This window comes from Chiloscyllium punctatum, chromosome 5 (genome assembly GCF_047496795.1).
Source record: "Chiloscyllium punctatum isolate Juve2018m chromosome 5, sChiPun1.3, whole genome shotgun sequence".
Classification (NCBI taxonomy): domain Eukaryota; kingdom Metazoa; phylum Chordata; class Chondrichthyes; order Orectolobiformes; family Hemiscylliidae; genus Chiloscyllium; species Chiloscyllium punctatum.
The window spans coordinates 9,438,714-9,459,815 of NC_092743.1; the positions used below are offsets into that span (position 1 = coordinate 9,438,714).

Below are 21,102 nucleotides of genomic sequence, written 5' to 3' on the forward strand. Positions count from 1 at the left end.
AGTTGTGGAACAAATGTAACTGTGAAGAAGTTACTTTTTGTTGAAGCGTTTTTGTCTTGTCTTTATCACGATATCTTGCAAGAATACCAATCTAAAGGGAACAATTATTTTTGATATTCTTGTGAAAATGTCATTTCTCACCATAACAAAACTAATTGTTATCAAGTTGCACACTGTGGACATTTGCTACGTGCAGATTGACAGCTGAGTTACAGCAATGACTGTACTTAGAAAAAATATTTTATAGCTGTAAATGGGCAATGAGATGGCCAGTAATCATGATAGGCACTACAGAAATGCAAGTCTTTTTTTCTCTCTCCATGTTGCTGTGGGTCAGGAATTGTATCCAGGCCAGGTAGGGACAGCAGAGCTTTCACTCTAAAGGGCATTGGTGAGCGAAGAAGTTCTGTAGAAGGGTCGCTGGACCCTGCTTTCTCTCCACAGATACTGCTTGACCTGCTGAGTTTATCCCACAATTTTTGTTTCTTTCAGATTTACAGCATCCGAGTTGTTTGTTTTGTTTTGGGATTTAATGGACATCAGGAAGCTATATATCCCCATTACTACTACTAGGTCTTATTGTGCTGATTTGCTTTGTTCACAGTTGAATTTCCCCAGGTGGTATTGCAGTATTTGAGTTTGAAACCCCAGATCATTGATTCAGGCCTTTCGATTACTAGCAATACCGTGATGTTCCTGTTAGTGTTATTGCTTTTCTTTGAGATGGGATTAGAGCAGTGGATAGGCTGGTATGTGAAAGAAGGACCAGCTTCTTCCTCTAAGAGAGACAATTTAAAAAAATGTTCTGCTGTGAGCAGTGCTGGCCAGGCTGCCATTTATTGCCATTCTCTGATTGCCCAGAGTAGTGGCTAAGAGTCAGCCAAATTGTTATGAATCTGGAGTGCCATATAGACCAGACCAGTCAAGGGTAGATTGCCTTTCTTGAAGGACATGAATGATCCAGATTGGTTTTTATGACAGTTGGCAATGGTTACATGGTCACCATTGGATAACTGTTAATTACAGTTTTTTTATCGATCAAAAAATTTATCAAAAGCACTCATGCCAGAATTGTCTCTTTTCCACCTCTGAATTTTTGGCACTCTCTACCCAAGAGGGTGGTGGAAGCTCTATCATTGAGCATGTTAAACACAAAGTCAAAATGTTTCTGGAGACTAATATCAACAAGGAAAATGGGGATACTATGGAAAAGTTGCATTGAAGGAGATGAACACTGTGATCTAATTGAATGGCAGAGCATTCAATTAGATCACAATTGATGGGCTTAATGGCCTCCTCTGACTTGAATTTATTGACACGGGTACCGAAGCACAGTGAAAAGCTTTGTCTTGTGAGCAATAGAGGTAAATCGCAGAGTTAAGTATCATAGATAAGTAAATAATAGGTAAACAGCGGCAAAAACAAAAACACAGGTGCAGACAAAGTCTATTCTAACAACAATAGAGTAGAAAGTGTTTCGAAACCAGCTGATGCATGTTCATGCTTCTGTGCCTTCTCCCCGATGGTAGAGGTTGTAGAAAAACATTGCCAGGGTGGGATGGATCTTTGAGAATGCTGGTGGCCTTTCCTTGACAGTGGGCCTGGTAGGTGGATTCTATAGATGGGAGGTTGGCTTTTGTGATTGTCCAGGCCAAGTTCACCACTCTCTGTAACCGTCTCCGGTCTTGAATGGTACAGTTGCCATAACAGGTAGTGATGCATCCAGACAGAATGCTCTCGATGGCGTACCTATAAAAGTTGGCGAGGGTACTCACCGTCATGCCAAATTTCCTCAGCTGCCTGGGGAAGAAGAGATATTGTTGGGCCTTTGTAACCAGCGCATCCACATGAAGAATCCAAGAAAGCTTGTTTTTTTTAAATAATATTTTTATTAAGAAAAAATAGATTTTTAAATATTACAACAAATACAAAACAATGCAATTCAAAACAGTACAAAAATAGTACAAAATTAAATCCAAATAATAAAAAAAATTCCCCAACCTACCTTCCTATACGAATGTATAAGCGTATATAGAGAAATATAAAATTTAAAAAAAAGCTAAAATACCTAGTTAACTAAATAAATAAGTACCTAACAACAAACAAATAAATAGTAATAACTCAGCTCAGCCAAACAAAACACTCATACATTTACAGTTCCTCCTCCCTGGATATTGGACTCATGAAACACAATCATTACGACAATATAAAAGCCCTTGTTAGTGTAGCAGATAAATCCAGGTATTTCAAAAAGGGTTGCCTTGTCTTGTAAAAATTCTCAGTTTTGTGGTGTACCATATTTGTGAGAAAATCCAGCGGAATATGCTCCATAACAATCTTCCGCCAACCCGACAGGCCTGGGGGGTTTCTGATATCCAACCTAGTAAGATATTCTTCCTTGCACAGAACGTAAGAATACTGAAAAGTTTTTTCTTATACATGTCTGCAGGAAATACAATGGATAGGCCCAAAAGGAGAGAAATAGGGTCCTTCTCCACCCCTACACCTAAAATCCTCTCCATTGCACCCGCCACAGTGCTCCAATATGTTTGAAGCCTGTCACAAGACCAAAGGCAATGGGTAAGAGTGCCTGTGCAGACCTTGCACTTGGGGCATGCTGAAGATACCCCTGGTTTAAATTTTGACAAACAGTCTGGGACTAAGTGGACCCTGTGGAGAATATTCAACTGTTAAGCATGGGTCCTATTGCGAAGTGATATCTTCCTTGTATTCTCCCAAAATATCCTCCCATGCCTCTGAAGAAACTTCAACACCCAGCTCTCTTTCCCACATCTTGCGGAGTCGATCAGACTCATCTGAAGTGGTACCCCCAATTGGTGATATAAAGTACTGACAGAGAGTGTACTCTTAGCCCTTAGTACCCCTCTTTCTATGTCAGATTTGTAGGGATCAGTCAAAAGTGTGGTCTTTTTTTGAATAAAATCCCTAACTTGAAGAAAACGAAAGAGGTCTCTATTAGGTAACTCGTACTTCCGTACTAACTGATTGAAGGACATCATTATATCTCCCTCAAATAAATCACCCATGCAAGATATACCCCTAGCTGCCCAATGTTTAAATCCTGAATCTATCATACCTGGTTGAAAACCTGGCATACCCACGAAAAGTGTAAACAAAGATGTTTTGCCGATATTGCCTTCCGTCTGCCGAATTGCCCTCCATGCTTTAACAGTATTGATGACTATTAGGTCATGGCAATATTCCCTAACTGTTCTCACCTTGTCCAAAAACAGCAAACTGGTATGGGGGGCACTGTGCCTGGGATGCTTTGATATCTAGCCATATTGAAAGAGGGTCCCCACACACCCAATCACTCATGTAGGTCAAAAGCAAGCTTAATTGGTAATTTTTAGTGTCCAGAAGGTCTACTCCCTCCGCCCCCCCCCCCCCCCCGCCCCCCCCAGCCAATCTGTGAGGCAACTGCAGTTTGGCTAATTTAATGAGGGGCATTTATGGTGCCAGATAAAGGAGCTGAACTCAGTCTCCTGAGTGTTTGTTTATTGAAAATCAGGGGGAATATCCATATAGGGTATAGCAAACAAGGGAGAATATTCATCTTAATAAGTACTATCCGACCCAACCATGAGACTGGAAGTGCCCACCATCTTTGGAAATCTTGTTTAATTTTTTCAAATAATTGAGTAAAATTGTCTTTGAACAGCCAATCCAGAACTGGAGTAATGAATATGCCCAAATACACAACCCCCCCCCCCCCCCCCGTGGCCACCTAAATGGGAATCTATAGTCACTCTCAAGAGCCAACTCTTTGGTAAGACCACCCATAGGCATAGCATCTGATTTAGCAAAATTAATCTTATACCCTGAAAAAGCGCCAAACGCTTGAATGCATTGTATAGGGCAAGGCACTGAAACTGCTGGATTTGTCAAGAAAATAAGAACATCGTCTGCATATAGCGCAATCTTATGTAATTTTGACCCCACTTCTGGAGCTGATATATTGAGATCCCCACGAATGGCCTCTGCCAAAGGTTCAATCACCAACGTAAAAAGTAATGGTGAAAGGGGACAGCCCTGTCGGCTGCCCCTAGAAATATTAAAATTGCTTGATCGTACCCCGGCGGTAATGACCGCCGCGAGAGGCACAGTGTAGAGAACCTTTATCCATCTTATGAAAACTTCACCCAGACCAAACCGGTCTAGAGTATAGTATAGGTATGGCCACTCAACTCGGTCAAATGCCTTTTCTGCATCTAAAGAAATTACCAATCCCTATATTGTGTGCTGTTGGTATGCTTGAATTACGTTAAGCAGCCCCTTAACGTTATTGGAGGATTTGCGACCCTTTATGAAGCCCATCCTCTTTAATAATAGAAGGTAACACAGTCTCCACCCTTAACGTGAGAGCCTTAGAGAGGATCTTAAAGGCCACGTTTAAGAGTGAGATGGGCCTGTACGAAGCACAGTCTTCCGGATCCTTTTTTTTTAAAGGATAAGTGAAATATTGGCCTCTCTGAGATGGTGGGAGACATTCATGACTGTATGAATCATTAAACATATTCAGCATCGGGCCTGACAGTATACTTATAAATTCCTTATAGAATTCATCAGGATGTCCATCAGGATGGGGCGCCTTTCCACTCTGAAGCTGCCTCACAGCTTCCTGCACTTCTCGCTCTGATGATGGGGCATTGAGAAAGGACTGTTGTTCAGGAGTCACACCTGGGAGCTTCAGATCTCTAACAAAAAGGATTCCATTTTGGCCTGCCCCTCCTCTCAATTCTCAGACTGATGTAACTTAGAGTAGAATCTCTGGAATGCCACATTAATCTTTTTAGAATCACATGTTAGGTTCCCAGACCCTTCCCTAATCGCTCTAATGGTTTGTGGGGCACTTCTCTTTCTGGCAAGGTATGCTAAGTATTTACCTGGCTTGTCACCATGCTCATATAACCTTTGCTTTGCAAAAGCCAGCTCCTTCTTTGCCGTCTGCGTGAGCACAGAATTTAGTGCAGACCACAGTGCCATAATCCTCTGTAGTTTGACCAATGAGGGTCTGTCAAAATAGGCCTCAGCTGCCTTCAACCATGCTTCAAGGAGACGTTGCTGCTCACCCTTCTGCCACTTCCTATTGGTGGAATATGAAATAACTCACCCCCTGGCATAAGCTTTGGCAGTTTCCCAGAGAACAGATGAGCTATCAACCGAGCCTATGTTGATGCCCAAAATTCCCTAGAGAAATAGTCTACAAACTTACTGTCCGTGAGAATAAAGGGGTCCATTCGCCAGTACCTTGAATCCACTGTAACAGCCTTAATTTTAACCATGAGGTGGAGCATGATCAGAGATGGCAATATTACCAATCGTACAGGATACCACCAGATCCAGGGTTACCGCAGGGGTCAGAAAGAAAATCAATCCCCCTGTGACATCTGTGCGGATTGGAGAAAAACGTGAAATTCCTACCTGTAGGGTGAAGACACTTCCAGACGTCCACCAACCCTAATTCCCCACACAAACCCAGTAACTGTTTAGTTTGTACAGAGGGTATCGAGGGACCTTTAGGCAACCTGTCTACTGTGGGGTCCATGAGACAGTTAAAATCTCCCCCTATAATGATGTGCCAAGACTTGAGACTTATCAGTTTAGAAAAAGCATCTACCTAGAATTTAAGAGGAAGAGCTGGGGGACAATAAGCATTTAAAATACCATATTCTTCCCCATTTATCAGGGCTTTAAGAATTACAAACCTCCCGTATGTGTCTTTAACACATTCCAACAATTTAAATGAGAGATTTTTCATAACCAATATAGCCACTCCCCTACTTCTGGTATTAAATGATGAAAAATAAATTCGGTCAAAGCCATTCTGCTGTAATTTCAGATGCTCCTTGTCTTCCAAATGTGTGTCCTGTAACAAAGCAATATCCACCTTTTCCTTTCTAAGACTCAAGGGTACCTTCTTCCCCTTAATTGGTGAGTGACTTCCCTTGATATTCCAGGTACACCATTTAATCAAATCACTAGCAATAATCTTCTGCAATTACATTTAAATTCCAGAGAGGAGGAACCCGAACCACAAATTGCTGAGCCTTAGTGTCACATGGTCCACCAAAGATAAAAACTACATAAACTAAAACCACTACATTTAACGAACATACAAAATTATTAAAAATAAAAAACAACAAAAACCAGAAGACAAACCAACATATAAAGCGCCAATACCGCTGAGTAGGGGAACTCACCCCCTGCCTGGATGGGGCAACTACCCGTCCTGAACTGCCCATAAATAGGCATCTAACCATCTCAACCGTCTTCACTTCTCCCAGCTAGAGCCACATCGCAAGCACAAGCTAAAAAGAATAAACACCCCATAGAATATCAATATGAATAAAAAAAATTATTTTATTAAAAAAAAAGGAATAAATACCCGACCCATCCTTTGGTATGTCCTAACTTAGAAATTTAAAATGTACACCTTAACCACCACCAGACATAGTTTGAACCAAATTATTATCAATAGACAAAAAAAGGGAAAAACAAAGCTCCAACTGGATTTCCTTCATTTCTTTAACAGAATGATAAACACATACCCAAGCAACAATATTTATTCATACTACAATTGTTTAAGTTAGGTTAGTTTGTCCACAAAGTCTCTTCCTTCTCCAATGCGTCAAAGAGATGCATAGATCCATCTAAGGTGATCCGAAGCACTGCCGGATGTCTCGGGGAGTACTGAATCCCAAGCTCCTTCAGTCTTCTCTTGACACCATCATACGATTTTCATTTCTGGATCACCACCGCTGAGAAGTCCTGAAAAAACATGATCTTAGACCCCTTGTAAATTAGGGCCTTTGGATCCTTCCCCTGGAGCCTGGAAGCCTCCATGACACTCTCCTTATCCCGGTAATGATGGAACCGCACCAGGAAAGGACGAGGGCGTCGACCCAGACCCAAACTCCGCGCTGCGACCCAGTGAGCCCTCTCTATCTTCAACCCTCTCATGCCAGTCTCCAAGTCAAGGAATTTCGGAAGCCAATCTTCAACAAATTCCACAGGTTGTTCACCTCAGGCAGACCGATGATCCGAATGTTTTTTCTCCTGCCCCTGTTTTCAAGATTATCCACCTGGTCACGCAAATTACAAACCTGCGTCTCCAGGGCTTGGATCTCATCCTTGTATGAACTGGCATCAGCTTCCACCACTGTGACTTTGTGCTCCACCTCATCTGTCCTCTTCTCCAGGTCTCCCAGCTGCTGCTCATGCTTCTGCAGTATGAGAGCGACTGGAGCCAGCTCCTCTTCAATCTGTTGCCCCAGCATCTCACGAGATTTCGAGAGCTGGTTCACCAGGTCCTGGAGAATAATCGGCTCCAAGGCTGCTGCAGGCTGAGCTGCAGACCCAACCTCGGATGCTCCTCCTCCCTTTTTAGGCATTTCTGGACAACTGCAAATACAGGTATGTCAATTTTTAAATGTTTCTTGGGGCTTCACATTCTTTCCAACGCCCCAAGAAATCCTGATGACCTGGATTGGGCGGGTTAAAGGACCATCCTGCTCCTGCTGCGATGCAAAACTCTGCAGTGTGATCTTCTCAGATCACCGCCATCTTAGATCCCCCAAGAAAGCTTGTTGTGGATGACCACTCCCTGGAGCTTGACACATTCCACTCGTTCCACCTCTGTGTAGGAGGGCATGAGTAACATCCTGCTCAAGGTCAGGAATGAGTTCCTTGGTTTTGCTGGCATTGAGAGTTAGGTTGTTCTCGGTGCACTGTTTTCCCAGGTCTTCCATCTCCCGTCTGTAGTTTGTTTCGTCGCCATCTGAGATTCGAAAGGCTACCATCAGTGGTGGTGTCTTCAACGGACTTGTAAATGCCATTAGTCTGGTAGTCCTCTGTTTGTTTCTATCTACACTGTAGTGACCTACCTACGTCTGTAGCTGATGCAAGGGAAAAATGGATATTAGTGAAGTGAAAGATTTTTTTTGTGACATAGCTTTAGCCAAAGACAGCAATGCCAAGGTTGCAGACTGTTTGGCAATGGTTTCTGTATTACCAGTCTTTCATTCTAGGTAGTTGCAACCCAGCTGTGAACATGTTGATTTGACAGTCATATCAGCTCTTTTGAGCAGTTTTCAGTCGTGAGTCAAATTCAGAAACCACTACACTGAGATTTGAACCCTTGTCCTCTGCATTATTTGTCTAACCAAGGCATTCATTGTCCAAACTACAGTGGTATAATGTGTACAGATGCATGTGAATGGATCACCGTCTGTCTCCTTGCATATTTGATAGTCTCCAATGTTTCCTTTTGAAAAGTCACTTCATTTCCGTGATGCAGCCAAGATTTTAAAGTCCTGTTTTAGGTTTCTTCATTTTCAATGGACTGCTGAGCCAAAAATACTAAAGTTATTGAAGTAGTATAATGTAATATGATTTTTTTTTCCCCCATGTTAAACGTAGTGTTAGTTGTAATGTTTTTGCAGGCATATGTAGACAAAAGGAAAACAAGACAATGCTAATAGTCTCTGTGCTGTTAAATCTATATTAAATGACCTTTTCTTGTGCTACAGTGCACCCAGTCAAACAGATATGCAACATTGCTTAAAAAGGTCACTTAGCACTTAAGTGACAGAGGAATAAATATAGATTTGGCCTCATATTTACCAGCTCTGAGTCAAGTTGGCCATTTGTCTGAGAAAAACTGATCCTTCATCTTTTTTGACAGACAAAGAAAAACAAGAAGAAGCCAAAGGCAGACATGAAACAATTGCAGGAGGAGCCACAGAACTGGGCTGAAGGGAAAGAAACTGATGAAGGTGGGATATCAGTCTTATAGTTCAAGAATATGTTAATGTTGCATTTATTTTCAAATATCTGGGAGTCTTGTTATTCCCCAGCACTTTTCCCATGATGGCATCACCTTAGCAAATCAGACTAGCTGACCAGTCGGTACCCTGTTCTCCTAAGGTATAATTTATGATCATTTGAAATTTTGCATTCTTTATTTGTCTTGATAAGTACAAGGTGGAAAAGCTTTGGCAACATATGTCTCTTTTCATTGATAAACTGGTTTTTACTAATTCTTGTGGTGTGGGTGTCACTGGCAAGGCCAACATTGATTGCTTGACCCTAGTTGGTCTTAAGTGGTAATGAGCTGTAGCCTTCCACTGTTGCAGTTGCTTTGGTATCGGTGCGTCCTTAGTGCTGTTATGGAAGGAGTTTCAGGATCCAGAGGAGCTGAAACTGACAGCCCTTGACATCAAAGCCGTATTTCACCAAGTATGGCATCGAGGAGCCCGAGCAAAACCTGAATCAATGGAAATTAGAGGGAAAATTATTTGCTGGTTGAAGTCATACTTGGCACATGGGAAGATGATTGTGGTTGTTGGAGGTCAGTCACCTTAACTCCAGGGCATTACTGTAGGAGATTCAGCATGTGCCCAGTCATTTTCAGCTGTTGCGTCAATGGTCTTCCCTCCAACCTAAGCTCAGAAGTGGGGATTTTACTGATAATTGCAGTGTGTTTGGGACCATTCATGTCTCCTCAGATACTAAAGCAGTTTATGTCCAAACGCAGCAAGACCTAGAAACTATCCAGGCTTGGACTGAAAAGTGGCAACTAAGATTCCGGCCACATAAATGCCAGGCAATGTCCAACTCCAGTAAAAGGCAGTCGAACTGTTGCCCCTTAACATTCCAAGAAAACCCAAGAATTGTGGTTGCTGGAAGCCAAAAGCAAAAACAGAAAATCCTAGAAAATCTCAGCAGGTCTGGCAGCATCTGGTGGAGAGAAAACGGAGTTACTGTTCTGGTTCAATGATTGTTCTTCAGAACAGTTCCGCTGCAAGCTAGTCACCATCCTGACTTGGAAATATATTGCCATTCCTTCAGTGTCACTGGATAAAAGTTCTGGAATTCCCTCCCTACTGGCTTTGTGGGTCTACCTACAGTGGTTCACGAAGGCAGTTCACCACTATCTTCTCAAGGGCAACTAGGACAGGAAATAAACCAGCGATATGCACGTCCCATGAGTCGGGAGAGAAGAGCAACAAGTGAAAGAGTGGTGCTGTAGTTGTCTGTTAGGATCGTGTGTGACCAGGAGGGAAGCTGGTACTATTCCCATGCATCTGCTGCCCATGCCGTTTAAAGGGGGGTAGAGATTGAATTTTAACAATAATAAGGTATTTCAATTTGAGTCAGCAGATAATCTAAATTGTAAATCAATTTTGCTTGTAATAATCCACTAAAGATTAACTTTTCTGTGAAGGTTTTTTCCAAAAATTTAAACTTTGCTTCTTTGTTTGTGGATGGAAAGAATCTCTGAAAAACTGTAGTTCCAATACTGTGTGCCAGGCTTCATTGAAATGTACAACTGTGCAAAATTTAAGTACAAACTAAAAATCTAGCTGAAGGACCACAGCGAATAAATAAATCAAGATCTTGGAATCTTCTAGCAAAGCAAATAGCAACTAGTTGGTGGAAAAGTAATGTCATGGGGAATAACAGTAGCAGTGTTCATATTCAAACCCACAGGACCAAATTGAATTGCATTTGCATGATCCTTACCAAATATAATCCCAATGGGTTTATAAGACTATTACTGAGTCCCTAGATATTGGATCTTTTTGGTACGTGTTCCAACATTTCAGCATTTTCCTTCAATATTTAAGGCTAGAATCATTCAACAGTTTATATGGGGGGGAAGCTAAATGAAAGATTTTATTTAACTGCCAACTGTTTGTGTTGAATAATTTAGAATCTCTCTTCACACCTTATTTAGGGTTGTACAAAAAGGATGCCTTGTTCGATAAGGGGTTGTTTGTTTTTGACAATTTTGGAACCGATTCCTGGCAACAATCCCAAGGAAGGTTCATTCTTCATAAGGTTCATAAGCTGATGTTTCCCCTATATGAAATACTTATTCATCTGGTTTCTACTCCTAGGTTAAAAGGGGGGGTAAAAGTTGATGTATTTTAGAGCCGGAAAGAAAAGAGAGAACTTGTATTGTTCTAACAACACTTTTTATCTGTGCTTACTGCATTAGCAATTTCTTGATTGCCACCAATTTCTCTTCTGTTGCCCTCATTTAGCTTGTGGAGATCTTGATGTTGTACAGGAGCTGAGTTCAGTCTACTAGCTCAACTGTTCATGTGAGTGTGCAGTTGATAAAGGAAATTGCCATTAGTGTGTCTTCTATGCCCGCAGGATGTCCCTGCACACGGGACATTAAGCCACTTTTGAAGTGTACTGACATTTAAAGACAGAAACTAATTCAAAAAGTTGTTTTCATCTAACAATAGTGACCAGGAGATTTTTTTTCTCTTCTGATGTTCGTTGAAGTTTAAATATTGTTCAGGACACCAAGATCAGGTGATAAATAAAAACCGAAAGAACTGCAGATGCTGAAAAGCAGAAATTGCTGGAAAGCCATAATGGCTCCAAATTTTTGGAGAGAAGTCAGAGTTAACATTTCAGGCCCGGTGATCCTTCCTCAGAACCGATGGTGGCTAGAGAAAAGTTGTTTTTTATGCACAAGATAGGGTAGTTGGAGTAAGGAGTAAATAATAGGCGGAATAGAGTCCAAAGCGGGAGGAGAACAGTCAGACAGACAAAGGAGTGGTTAATGAACAGCATGGATGAATGAATAGCTTAGTTGACAATTACTGGCTCTAGATTGGTTGTATGTAATAGTAGGCAGTGTGATAACAAAGCCTGGTGTGTGGGGGTTGAGGTAAAGACATAGGCAAAGGGGCCTCAAACCCTAAAATTGTTGAAGTTGTTATGATAGGGGCTAAACCCCTCTGCTAATTTAAACCCAACATACACAAGCTCACCTCACACTGTAATCGGTTAAATTTTGAGAGGCAAAGGACTATCCCAGAGGTCACTATTTCAAGTAAAAATTAACAATTTTATTCTTTAAGTCCGACAGAGAACATTAAAACAACCACTATTTACAACTGTTTTCTCTTAAACATACCTTTCACCTCTCACACTCTAATAGAACATAGAACATAGAAGAATACAGCGCAGTACAGGCCCTTTGGCCCTCGATGTTGCGCCGATCAAAGCCCACCTAACCTACACTAACCCACTATCCTCCATATACCTATCCAATGCCCGCTTAAATACCCATAAAGAGGGAGAGTCCACTACTGCTACTGGCAGGGCATTCCATGAACTTACGACTCGCTGAGTGAAGAACCTACCCCTAACATCAGTCCTATATCTACCCCCCCTTAATTTAAAGCTATGCCCCCTTGTAATAGCTGACTCCATACGTGGAAAAAGGTTCTCGCTGTCAACCCTATCTAACCCCCTAATCATCTTGTACACCTCTATCAAATCACCCCTAAACCTTCTTTTCTCCAATGAAAACAACCCCATACTGGTCTAATTTGAGAAAAAAACCCCGATGAACATTAAAAAAAAATCACGTTTTAAAACGAGCCATCTTTGCTGATTTTCCTCTGTAGATTCCCCCTGTGTTTTCCTGCGTCATTTTTTCTTCGGTCTTCTGCTGCACAACTTTTCTCGTGGACCAATACCTTTTCAGAAAAGTATTCGGCTAGCAGTCTATACTTGTGGGTACCCTTTGCTGTTCTCCCCCTAACAGTTCAAAATGTCTGGTTTTATACCGCAAAACATTGGATCGTTTCATTGGTTTGATGTCATCCCAAATAGTAAAATTCAAGTTTGTTTGGATTTCGGTATCTGTGGTATAATTTAAACCGATTGGTCGAATGTGAATTTGTTTTTGTTCCATGACAACACAACTCCAGCTATTTATTTCAACCAAGTGTTATATTTTTAAATTGTTCCAGACACACTATGCTTTCAGTCAGTCCTTGCTGGTTTCCTCTCCCTCTTAAGACTACAGTACGTACCTACACCTTTGTGACAGTCAACATTGAGTTCAGAAGGCTATAGAGTTCCCAAGCTGAAAGTGAGGTGCTGTTCTTCTGTCTTGTGCTGAGCTGTGCTGGAGCATTGCAGCAAGCTGGAGGCGTATATTGGCCAAGAAACACGGGCAGTAAATGCAGGCCACATTTCCCACATCCCATGAACAGGCTTTAATAAAATTGTCGAGGTAAAAACAATGACTGCAGATGCTGGAAACCAGATTCTGGGTTAGTGGTGCTGGAAGAGCACAGCAGTTCAGGCAGCATCCAAGTAGCTTCGAAATCAACGTTTCGGGCAAAAGCCCTCTTTTATTCCTGATGAAGGGCTTTTGCCCGAAACGTTGATTTCGAAGCTACTTGGATGCTGCCTGAACTGCTGTGCTCTTCCAGCACCACTAATCCAGAATTTAATAAAATTCTGCCCTGAAGTGAGTCATAAACTCTAAGGCTGGAGTACCACACACTGAGCCGCAGTCCTGAACTGAAGGTGGTACAGTTGCAGCTGACTTCGTATCAATTGAATTCCTGTAAGCATAGGTGTAAGACAGTGTATGTCAGTGGTCATTTTTTTTTTAAAGAAAGAAAACATATTTTCAATTGAGAAGAAAATATATCTGTAAGTTAGTGCATTCACTGAAATATTTCTGCAAGTTGCAGCCAGTGAAGTATTTGTTTTTCTGATCATTTCAAAGTAAGAGACTAAGTAACAAAAATGTCTTTTTAACACTTTAGTCAGCTAAAGTAGTATTTATTCACAGGGGGATTTGTAATTCTTGCCAAGGTATATATTCATAAATCCACTTTTCACTTATGAAGATTCAAGGAATACAATCATGTAGAGATTAAACATTTTTTCATGAAGAGCAATTCAGCTGTAACTTGGCCAGTTAAATCTGATTAAATTATTAGAAGATCAGAGGTGATTTTTTTTTTAGCAGCACTTGTTGTCTGCTGTTCAAGGTGAGCTCTTCAGGAAATGGCAGAGGAATCTGGTAAAATTGATCTTGGAAATGGATCTCAAAGTGAGCCAAGCACTTGGTTGACAGAACAATCAGAATTGGCCACTTCTTTTTTATCTTATACAAAGTAGAGCAAAAGTAGACCGTTTGATCCTCTAAGTCAACTCCACTATTCAATAAGGTTGTGGCTGAAACAGTTTGTGTTTTGAATTTCACATTCCCATCTATCCTGATAACCTCTGATAGATTCTTGTCAGGCAGACAATCATTCACGGTTTTCAAAGTAGTCAATGGTCTCACTTCCACCGCACCGCCTTCTAAAGCAGAATCCCAAAATTGCACAGTTTTCTAAGGGAATCAGATTTCTCTTCATCTCTGTGCTCTCTACCTGTATCATCTTCACTTTGGTAGCAAGAACAGGAAAGTAAATTATTTGGTGATATATTGAGAAAGGAGGAAGTGCATCTGGATCTGGTTGTTCTTCTACACCAGCTGCTGAAAGTAAGCATGCAGATGCAACAGACGAAGAAAGCGAATGATTTGTTAACCTTCATATCAAGAGGATTTGAGTACAGAAATAGTAATGTCTTCCTCTGAGATAGATGCTTGATCAGTAGGGGAAGCCAAGGGTTACAAAGGAAAGTGGATACGAGGAATGTTGGATCAGCCGTGATCCTATTTGGTGGAGTAGACTTTAGTGCCAAATGGCCTACTCCTATTCCTATTTCTTATGGTCTTATTGTACAGGATTTTAATTGCCTATTATGTGCAGTTTTTCTCCTTATCTGAGGTAGGATATTCTGGCTATGGAGGGAATGCAGCAGAGGTTTACCAGACTAATTTCTGGTATAGCAGGACTTAGTTATGAAGGGAGGCTCTATTAGTTAGGACTACCTTCACTGGAATTTAGAAGACTGAGGGTGAGATGGAGGGAGCCCGTAGCAACCTGGAAAACTCTAACCGGACTACTTGGGGTAAGCACAGGATGTTAACAATGACTGGGGAGCCCAGAATCGAGGTCGCAGTCAAAGGATGCAGAGTAGACCACTTAGGACTGAGATGAGGGAAAAGTTCTTCATTCAGGGAGTGGTGAGCCTGTGGAATTCTCTGCCACAGAAAGCAGTTGAGGCCAAACATTCAGTGTTGGCTAGAAGGAGTTTGATTTAGTTCCTAAAGGGGTCAGGGACTGGGGAACAGGGGACTGAGTTGGATGATAAGCCATGATCATAGTGAATGCGGAGCAGGCTCAAAGGAACAAATGGCCTACTCCTTTAGCCATTTTCTATGATTCAGTGCAACGCAGAAGATTTGTTCTTAAGTAAGGTGTATTCTTGTCAGTTAATGATCCCTTAGGGCTGCTGTTAATTTACTGCCTTCATGATCCGGTTCAGTTAACCAGGTGTGCTCTGAAAGATCATCCCCATGACAGTAGTTCAACTGAGCAGAAGACCCCAAGTGCAGCACACTCCCTTCCTCGTGGGATTTGTCATCCATTTAACAATTCTCTCACAGAACACTTCACCTCCATCAGTTTTAAAATGTTCCTTATATTATGGTTCTAATTATGTTATTAATTAATGTCATCCCTCTTTCTTGTAGTGAATGTTATTTTGCTTATAGGTTCACCCTAATTACAGCTAATCTTCCAAGTTTCAAATTAAATTTGAGTTTTCTAAGAAGTTGACCCATGTCGTTTGAATGAATCAGCGTTTTCCAATTATGCAAAGATATGTGGTGTAGCAAGTAGTTTTGCTGAAAGTATAAAATCACAAGGAAATGGTGACAGATTAATGAATAGGAAAAATGGGAGCAAATGGATCTCAATGCAAATGTGAGACCATTGCTTTCAAACAAATATGGATAGAACTGAATGTTTGTATATGATAAAATCTGGATACAGTGAACACTCAAATAGTCTGGTGGGTTGGGGGTGTAATGTCCTTACAGCTTCCCTTGTGGCGATGATATTGACCTTAAAAGGAGTGCAGTATAGATTTACCAGTGTGATATTCAGAATGTGGTTAGGTCATTGAATATTTTAAAGACCAAAATGGATAGATTTTTATTGGGCAGGAAATGGAGGGTTATCAGGGATAACAGGGAATGTGGAATTGAAAAAGCAATCAGATCAGCATTGATTGCATAATGGTGTGCGTTCAAGGAGCTGAAGTGCCTACTTGTCCTATTCTTATGTTTATATGTCAAGTTTTGTCCCTTCCACAAATATCCCCATCCTCAATAATGAGGGCAATGAGCAACTCATTGCAAAAGAGAAGGCTGCAGTGTTTGCAACAATCTTCAGCCAGAAGTGCCGAGTGGTCACCAGCATTACAGATGCAAGTCTTCAGCCAACTTAATTCACTCCACATGATATGAAGAAACAGTTGGAGTCACTGGGTACTGCAAAGACTATGGCCTCTGACAACATTCTGACAATAGACATACATGATGATGTGTGCTCCAGAATTTGTCACACCTCTCCCCGAGCTTTTCTAGTTCAGCTACAACACTGACATCTACCCAACAGTGTCAAAAATTATTCAGGTATATCATGTATACAAACAGCAGGTAAAATCCAACCCAGCCAATTACTGACCCCTCAGATCATTCTTGATCATAAAAGTGATGGAAGGTGTCATCAACAGTGCTATCCTGCAGCACTTGTCAGCAATAACCTTTGGTTTCTGCCACTTGTTCCTGACCTCATTGCCACCTTAATTCAAACATGGGCAAAAGAGCTGAGTTCCAGAGATGATGCGAGAATGACTGCCTCTGTTATCAAGGCTGCTTTTGACTGAGCGTGGCATCAAGCGTGGAGTCAGTGAGAATCAGGCAAAACCTGGTTAGAGTCATTTCTGACACAGAAGGAAGATGGTTATGATTGCTGAAGGGTAGTCATCTCTGCTGCAGAATGTCTCTGTTGGACTTCCTCAGAGTAATTTTGAAGGTCCAATCATCTTCAGTTGCTTCATCAATGACTTTCCTTCCATCATAAGGTGAGAAGTGATGATGGTTGCTCAATGTTCGCACCTTTTGTGACTACTCAGTTACTGAAGCTCTGCATGTCGAAATGCAGCAAGACCTGGATAATGTCTAGATTTGTTCTGAAAAGTGGTAGGTGTTGTAACTGAGGAATAGCAAACCAACCAGATTTGCTTTGTAATTGCAACACAGTAGGATTAAAACATCTAGTGACCCTCAAAGTTGTTCCATTGTTCCTGACCAAACTTGCAAAAATAACAAATCTTGTAAGTTCAGCAAAAACGAACAATTTATTATTAAGAATGTAACTTTAGCAGAACACACACAAACTGCAAAGCGGTCTAATCAACATCCACGATTAAAGCTCAGTCTTCTTTGAATATTAATATCACTATGATATGACATAGACAGACAAACAGACACAGTTGAGGGACAAATTTTAGAAAAGGCAATAAAAGAATGCCAGGTCTTCATGAAATCCTAGTACAGTCACATAGGACTGTACATGTGGCTTGAACTCTGAAGTCAGTGGTCAATACAAATAGCTTCCACAGACTGCTAGAGACATACTTATGTCACAGTTGGGATTCTTTTCTCAGAACTTTCAACAAATCATTTAGTGGAGAATGACTAGAGAGAGCAAAGCAAAGTAAATCTTTCTAGTCCAGCAACTTCTAAAGCAAACCTGTCTCCAATCTCCAATCCAAAATCCCAGACACTACCAGTTTACACTTTGTTTTCTTTTTTGTTTTAAATATAGTCTGTCGTTGGCTGGCCAGAACTGAACCTCCTTTATTTGACCAATTCAACATCCAGCAAGCTGCCAGTCCCTCAGTGTAACAACATCTCAATGATAAATGGTCTGCAGTATCATCAGAGCAGCAATTAACCTGAATTATCTTTCCAGGGAAGTTCCAACGAGCAAATATCAGACTTTTAAGAGCAAGTTGCTATTCATAATTCAGTTATTGACTTCAATTCAATTCTAAATAAAAAGAGAAAAATTAAAGCAAAATAATGTTCTCAAGACAAGTAACATTTGTGCAACACCGCTGCTAGGGAATGATCATCTGTAACAAAAGAGAATCTCAACATGGTTACTTGTAGTTCAATGGCATAACTATCACTACATCTAATCTAAAAAAAACACGGTCTTGAATGTTGTAAGGGGTAGATGTAGGGGTATGGGTGGGTTGCGCTTCGGCGGGGCGGTGTGGACTTGTTGGGCCGAAGGGCCTGTTTCCACACTGTAAGTAATCTAATCTAATCTAATCCCCTATTAACAATATCCTGGAGGTTACCATTGACCAGAAATTGAAGTGGACTATATTTATAAAGGAGGAGAAAGTGAGGACTGCAGATGCTGGAGACCAGAGTTGAAAAATATAATGCTGGAAAAACACAAAAGGCCAGGCAGCATCCGAGGAGCAGGAGAATTGACGTTTCAGGCATAAGCCCTTCTTCAGGAATGTAAATTATCTATTTATAAACTGCGACTACAAGGCCGAGTCAGAGGCTAGAATTCTGCAGCTCTCGGGTAACTCCCTAGGAGAAAGCGAAGACTGCAGATACTGGAAAGTCCGAGTCAGAAAATGTGTTGGAAAAGCACAGCAGGGCAGGCAGCATCCAAGGAGCAGGAGAATCAGCATTTCAAGCAAAAACCCTTCATCAGGAATGAGGGTGGGAGCCTTGGGGAATGGAGAGATAAATGGGAGAGGGGATGGGGCTGGGAGGAAGGTAGCTGACAGTGCAATAGGTGGATAGAGGTGCGGGTAAAGGTGATAGGTTGGAGGGGAGGGTAGAGCAGATAGATGGGAAGAAAGATGGGCAGGTTATGAGGGCAGTGCCAAACTGGAAGGTAGAAACTGGGATAAGGTGGGGGGTGGGGAACTGAGGAAATTGATGAAATCCACATTGATGCCATACAGTCAGAGGATGCCAAGGCAGAAGATGAGGTGCTGTTCATCCAGGCGTCTGATAGTAAGGGAGTGGCGATAGATGCGGCCCAGGACCTGCATGTCCTCGTAGAGTGGGAGGGGGAATTGAAGTGTTCAGCCGGTGAGGTTGGTTGGTGAGGAGTCCCAGAGGTGTTCTCTGAAGTGCTCTGTGAGTAGGCGTCCCTCTCCCCAGTGTAGAGGAGTCCTCATCAGGAGCAACGAATACAGTAAATGATGTATCTAAGTTCAGATGAAACTTTGATGGATGTGGAAGGCTCCTTTGGGGGGATGGACAGAGGTGAGGGGGGAGGTGTGGGCACGGGTTTTGCAATTCCTGTCATGGCAGGGGAGCGTGCCAGGAGGGGGCGTGGACCTGATGAGGTCCAATGGAGGGAAGGGTCTTTATGGAAAGCAGATGGGGTGGGAAGGGAAATATATCTCTGGTGGGGTCTGTTTCTAGGTGGCGGAGGATGATGCGATATATATGGAGATTGGTGGATAGAAGGTGAGAACCGGGGAGGGTTCTCCTTGTTGCAGTTGGAGGGGTGGGGTTCAAGGGCAGAGGTGCGGGATGTGGATGATATGTGCTGGAGGGCATCATCAACCACGTGGGAGGGGAAATTGCGGTCTTTAAAGAATGAGGTCATCTAGTGTGTTCTTTGGTGGAACTGGTGCTCCTGGGAGCAGATGCGGTGGAGGCAGAGGAATAAGGAATAGCATTTTTGTGGGAGGAGGTGTAATCCCGGTAGCTGTGGGAGTTGGTGGGTTTGTAGAAAATGTCAGTGTTGAGTCAGTCTCTGATGGAGATGGAGGTCCAAGAAAGGCGGGGGGGTGGCGCTGTCTGAGATGGTCGAGGTGAATTTAAGGTCAGGGTGGAATGTGTTGGTGAAGTTCATGAACTGTTCAACCTCCTCATGGGAGCACGAGGTGGCGCAGATGCAGTCATCAATATAGCAGAGGAAGAGGTGGGGAGTGGTGCCGGTGTAACTGCGGAAGATGGACTGTTCTACATAGATGACAAAGAGACAGGCGTAGCTGGGGCCCATGGCTACCCCTTTCGTCTGGCGCAAGTGGGAGGATTGAAAGGAGAAATTATTAAAGGTAAGGACCAGTTCAGCCAAACAAGTGAGAGTGTCAACGGACATGTACTGGTGGGGACGTTGGGCGAGAAAGAAACTGAGGGCTTGGAGGCTCTTGTCATGGCGGATAGAGGTGTTTCGGGACTGGATGGCCACGGTAAAGATGAGGCATTGGGGACCAGGGAAACAGAAGTCTTGGAGGAGTTGGATAGTGTGGGTGATGTCCCGAGTGTGGGGAATTCCTGGGCCGGGGGATAGAACGATATCGAGGTAGGTGGAAGTGAATTCGGTGGGGCAGGTGCAGGCCTAAATGATGGGCCGATCAGGGTAGTCAGGCTTGTGGATCTTGAGTAGGAGATAGCACCGGGTGGTGCGGCATTCCTGAACTGGGAGATTGGAACCTGTGGGTGGGAGATCCCCTGAGGTGATGAGGTTGTGTACGGTCTGGAAGATGATGGTTTGGTGATGGGAGGTGAGGTCATGGACGAGGATGTGGTAGGAGAAGGTGTCTTCGAGTTAACGCCTGGCTTCAGCAGTGTAGAGGTCAGAGTACCAAACTACCACTGCACTCCCCTTGTCCGCTGGTTTGATGAGGAGCAGGAGAGTCGACGTTTTGGGCATAAGTCCTTCATCAGGAATGTGGTAACTCCCTCCTGACTTCCTTAAGCCTGTCCATCACCTACATGTCACAAATCAACCGCTAGTTCCTCTCCAAGCCACTTACCATCCTGACTTTGAAATACATTGCCATTCCAGGGAAGTTACTGGGTCAGAATTCTGAAACACACTAATAATATTATGTGTACCTACGCCAGATGAATTGCAGCAGCTCAAAAAGTCTGTTCACCATCTCTTCTTGAGCGCAATTAGGGATGGGAACTAAATTCTGATCCAGCCAGCATTGAGCACATCTCATGAGTGAATTTTAGATGGTTATTAGCGAAATCAGTAATGGTTACACGGTTTCCATTAATTCCACGTTTTTATTAAATTTAAATTTCACCATCTGCCATGGAGTTGACCCATGACCCTAGAGAATTAACCTAGGGCTCTGGATTACTAGTCTGGTGACGTTATCGCTATGCCGCTACATTCTCAATAGCATGGAAGCAGAAGAACTACCTTAAATGAACAAACTAATTTTGCGGTCCAGTTTGAAGTGTAATGGCACTAGCCTCCTGAGTGAGGAAGGAATTTGTGAAGAGTTTAATGAGGACTTTTTTAAAAGAAAAATTCTTATAGCGGTGATGTTATGTCGAAA

General features: G+C 42.4%; 1 protein-coding gene across 2 annotated transcripts in view; it reads left to right on the forward strand.

The window, feature by feature from the left end:
• LOC140476871 (protein LYRIC-like) overlaps positions 1-21,102 on the forward strand; it is a 96,767-nt gene that overhangs the window by 30,049 nt on the left and 45,616 nt on the right. For both annotated transcript variants that reach the window (XM_072569742.1, XM_072569741.1), the window contains exon 3: positions 8,708-8,798. In XM_072569742.1, coding sequence (XP_072425843.1) covers positions 8,708-8,798 — 91 coding nt within the window. The remainder of the gene's footprint in view (positions 1-8,707; positions 8,799-21,102) is intronic.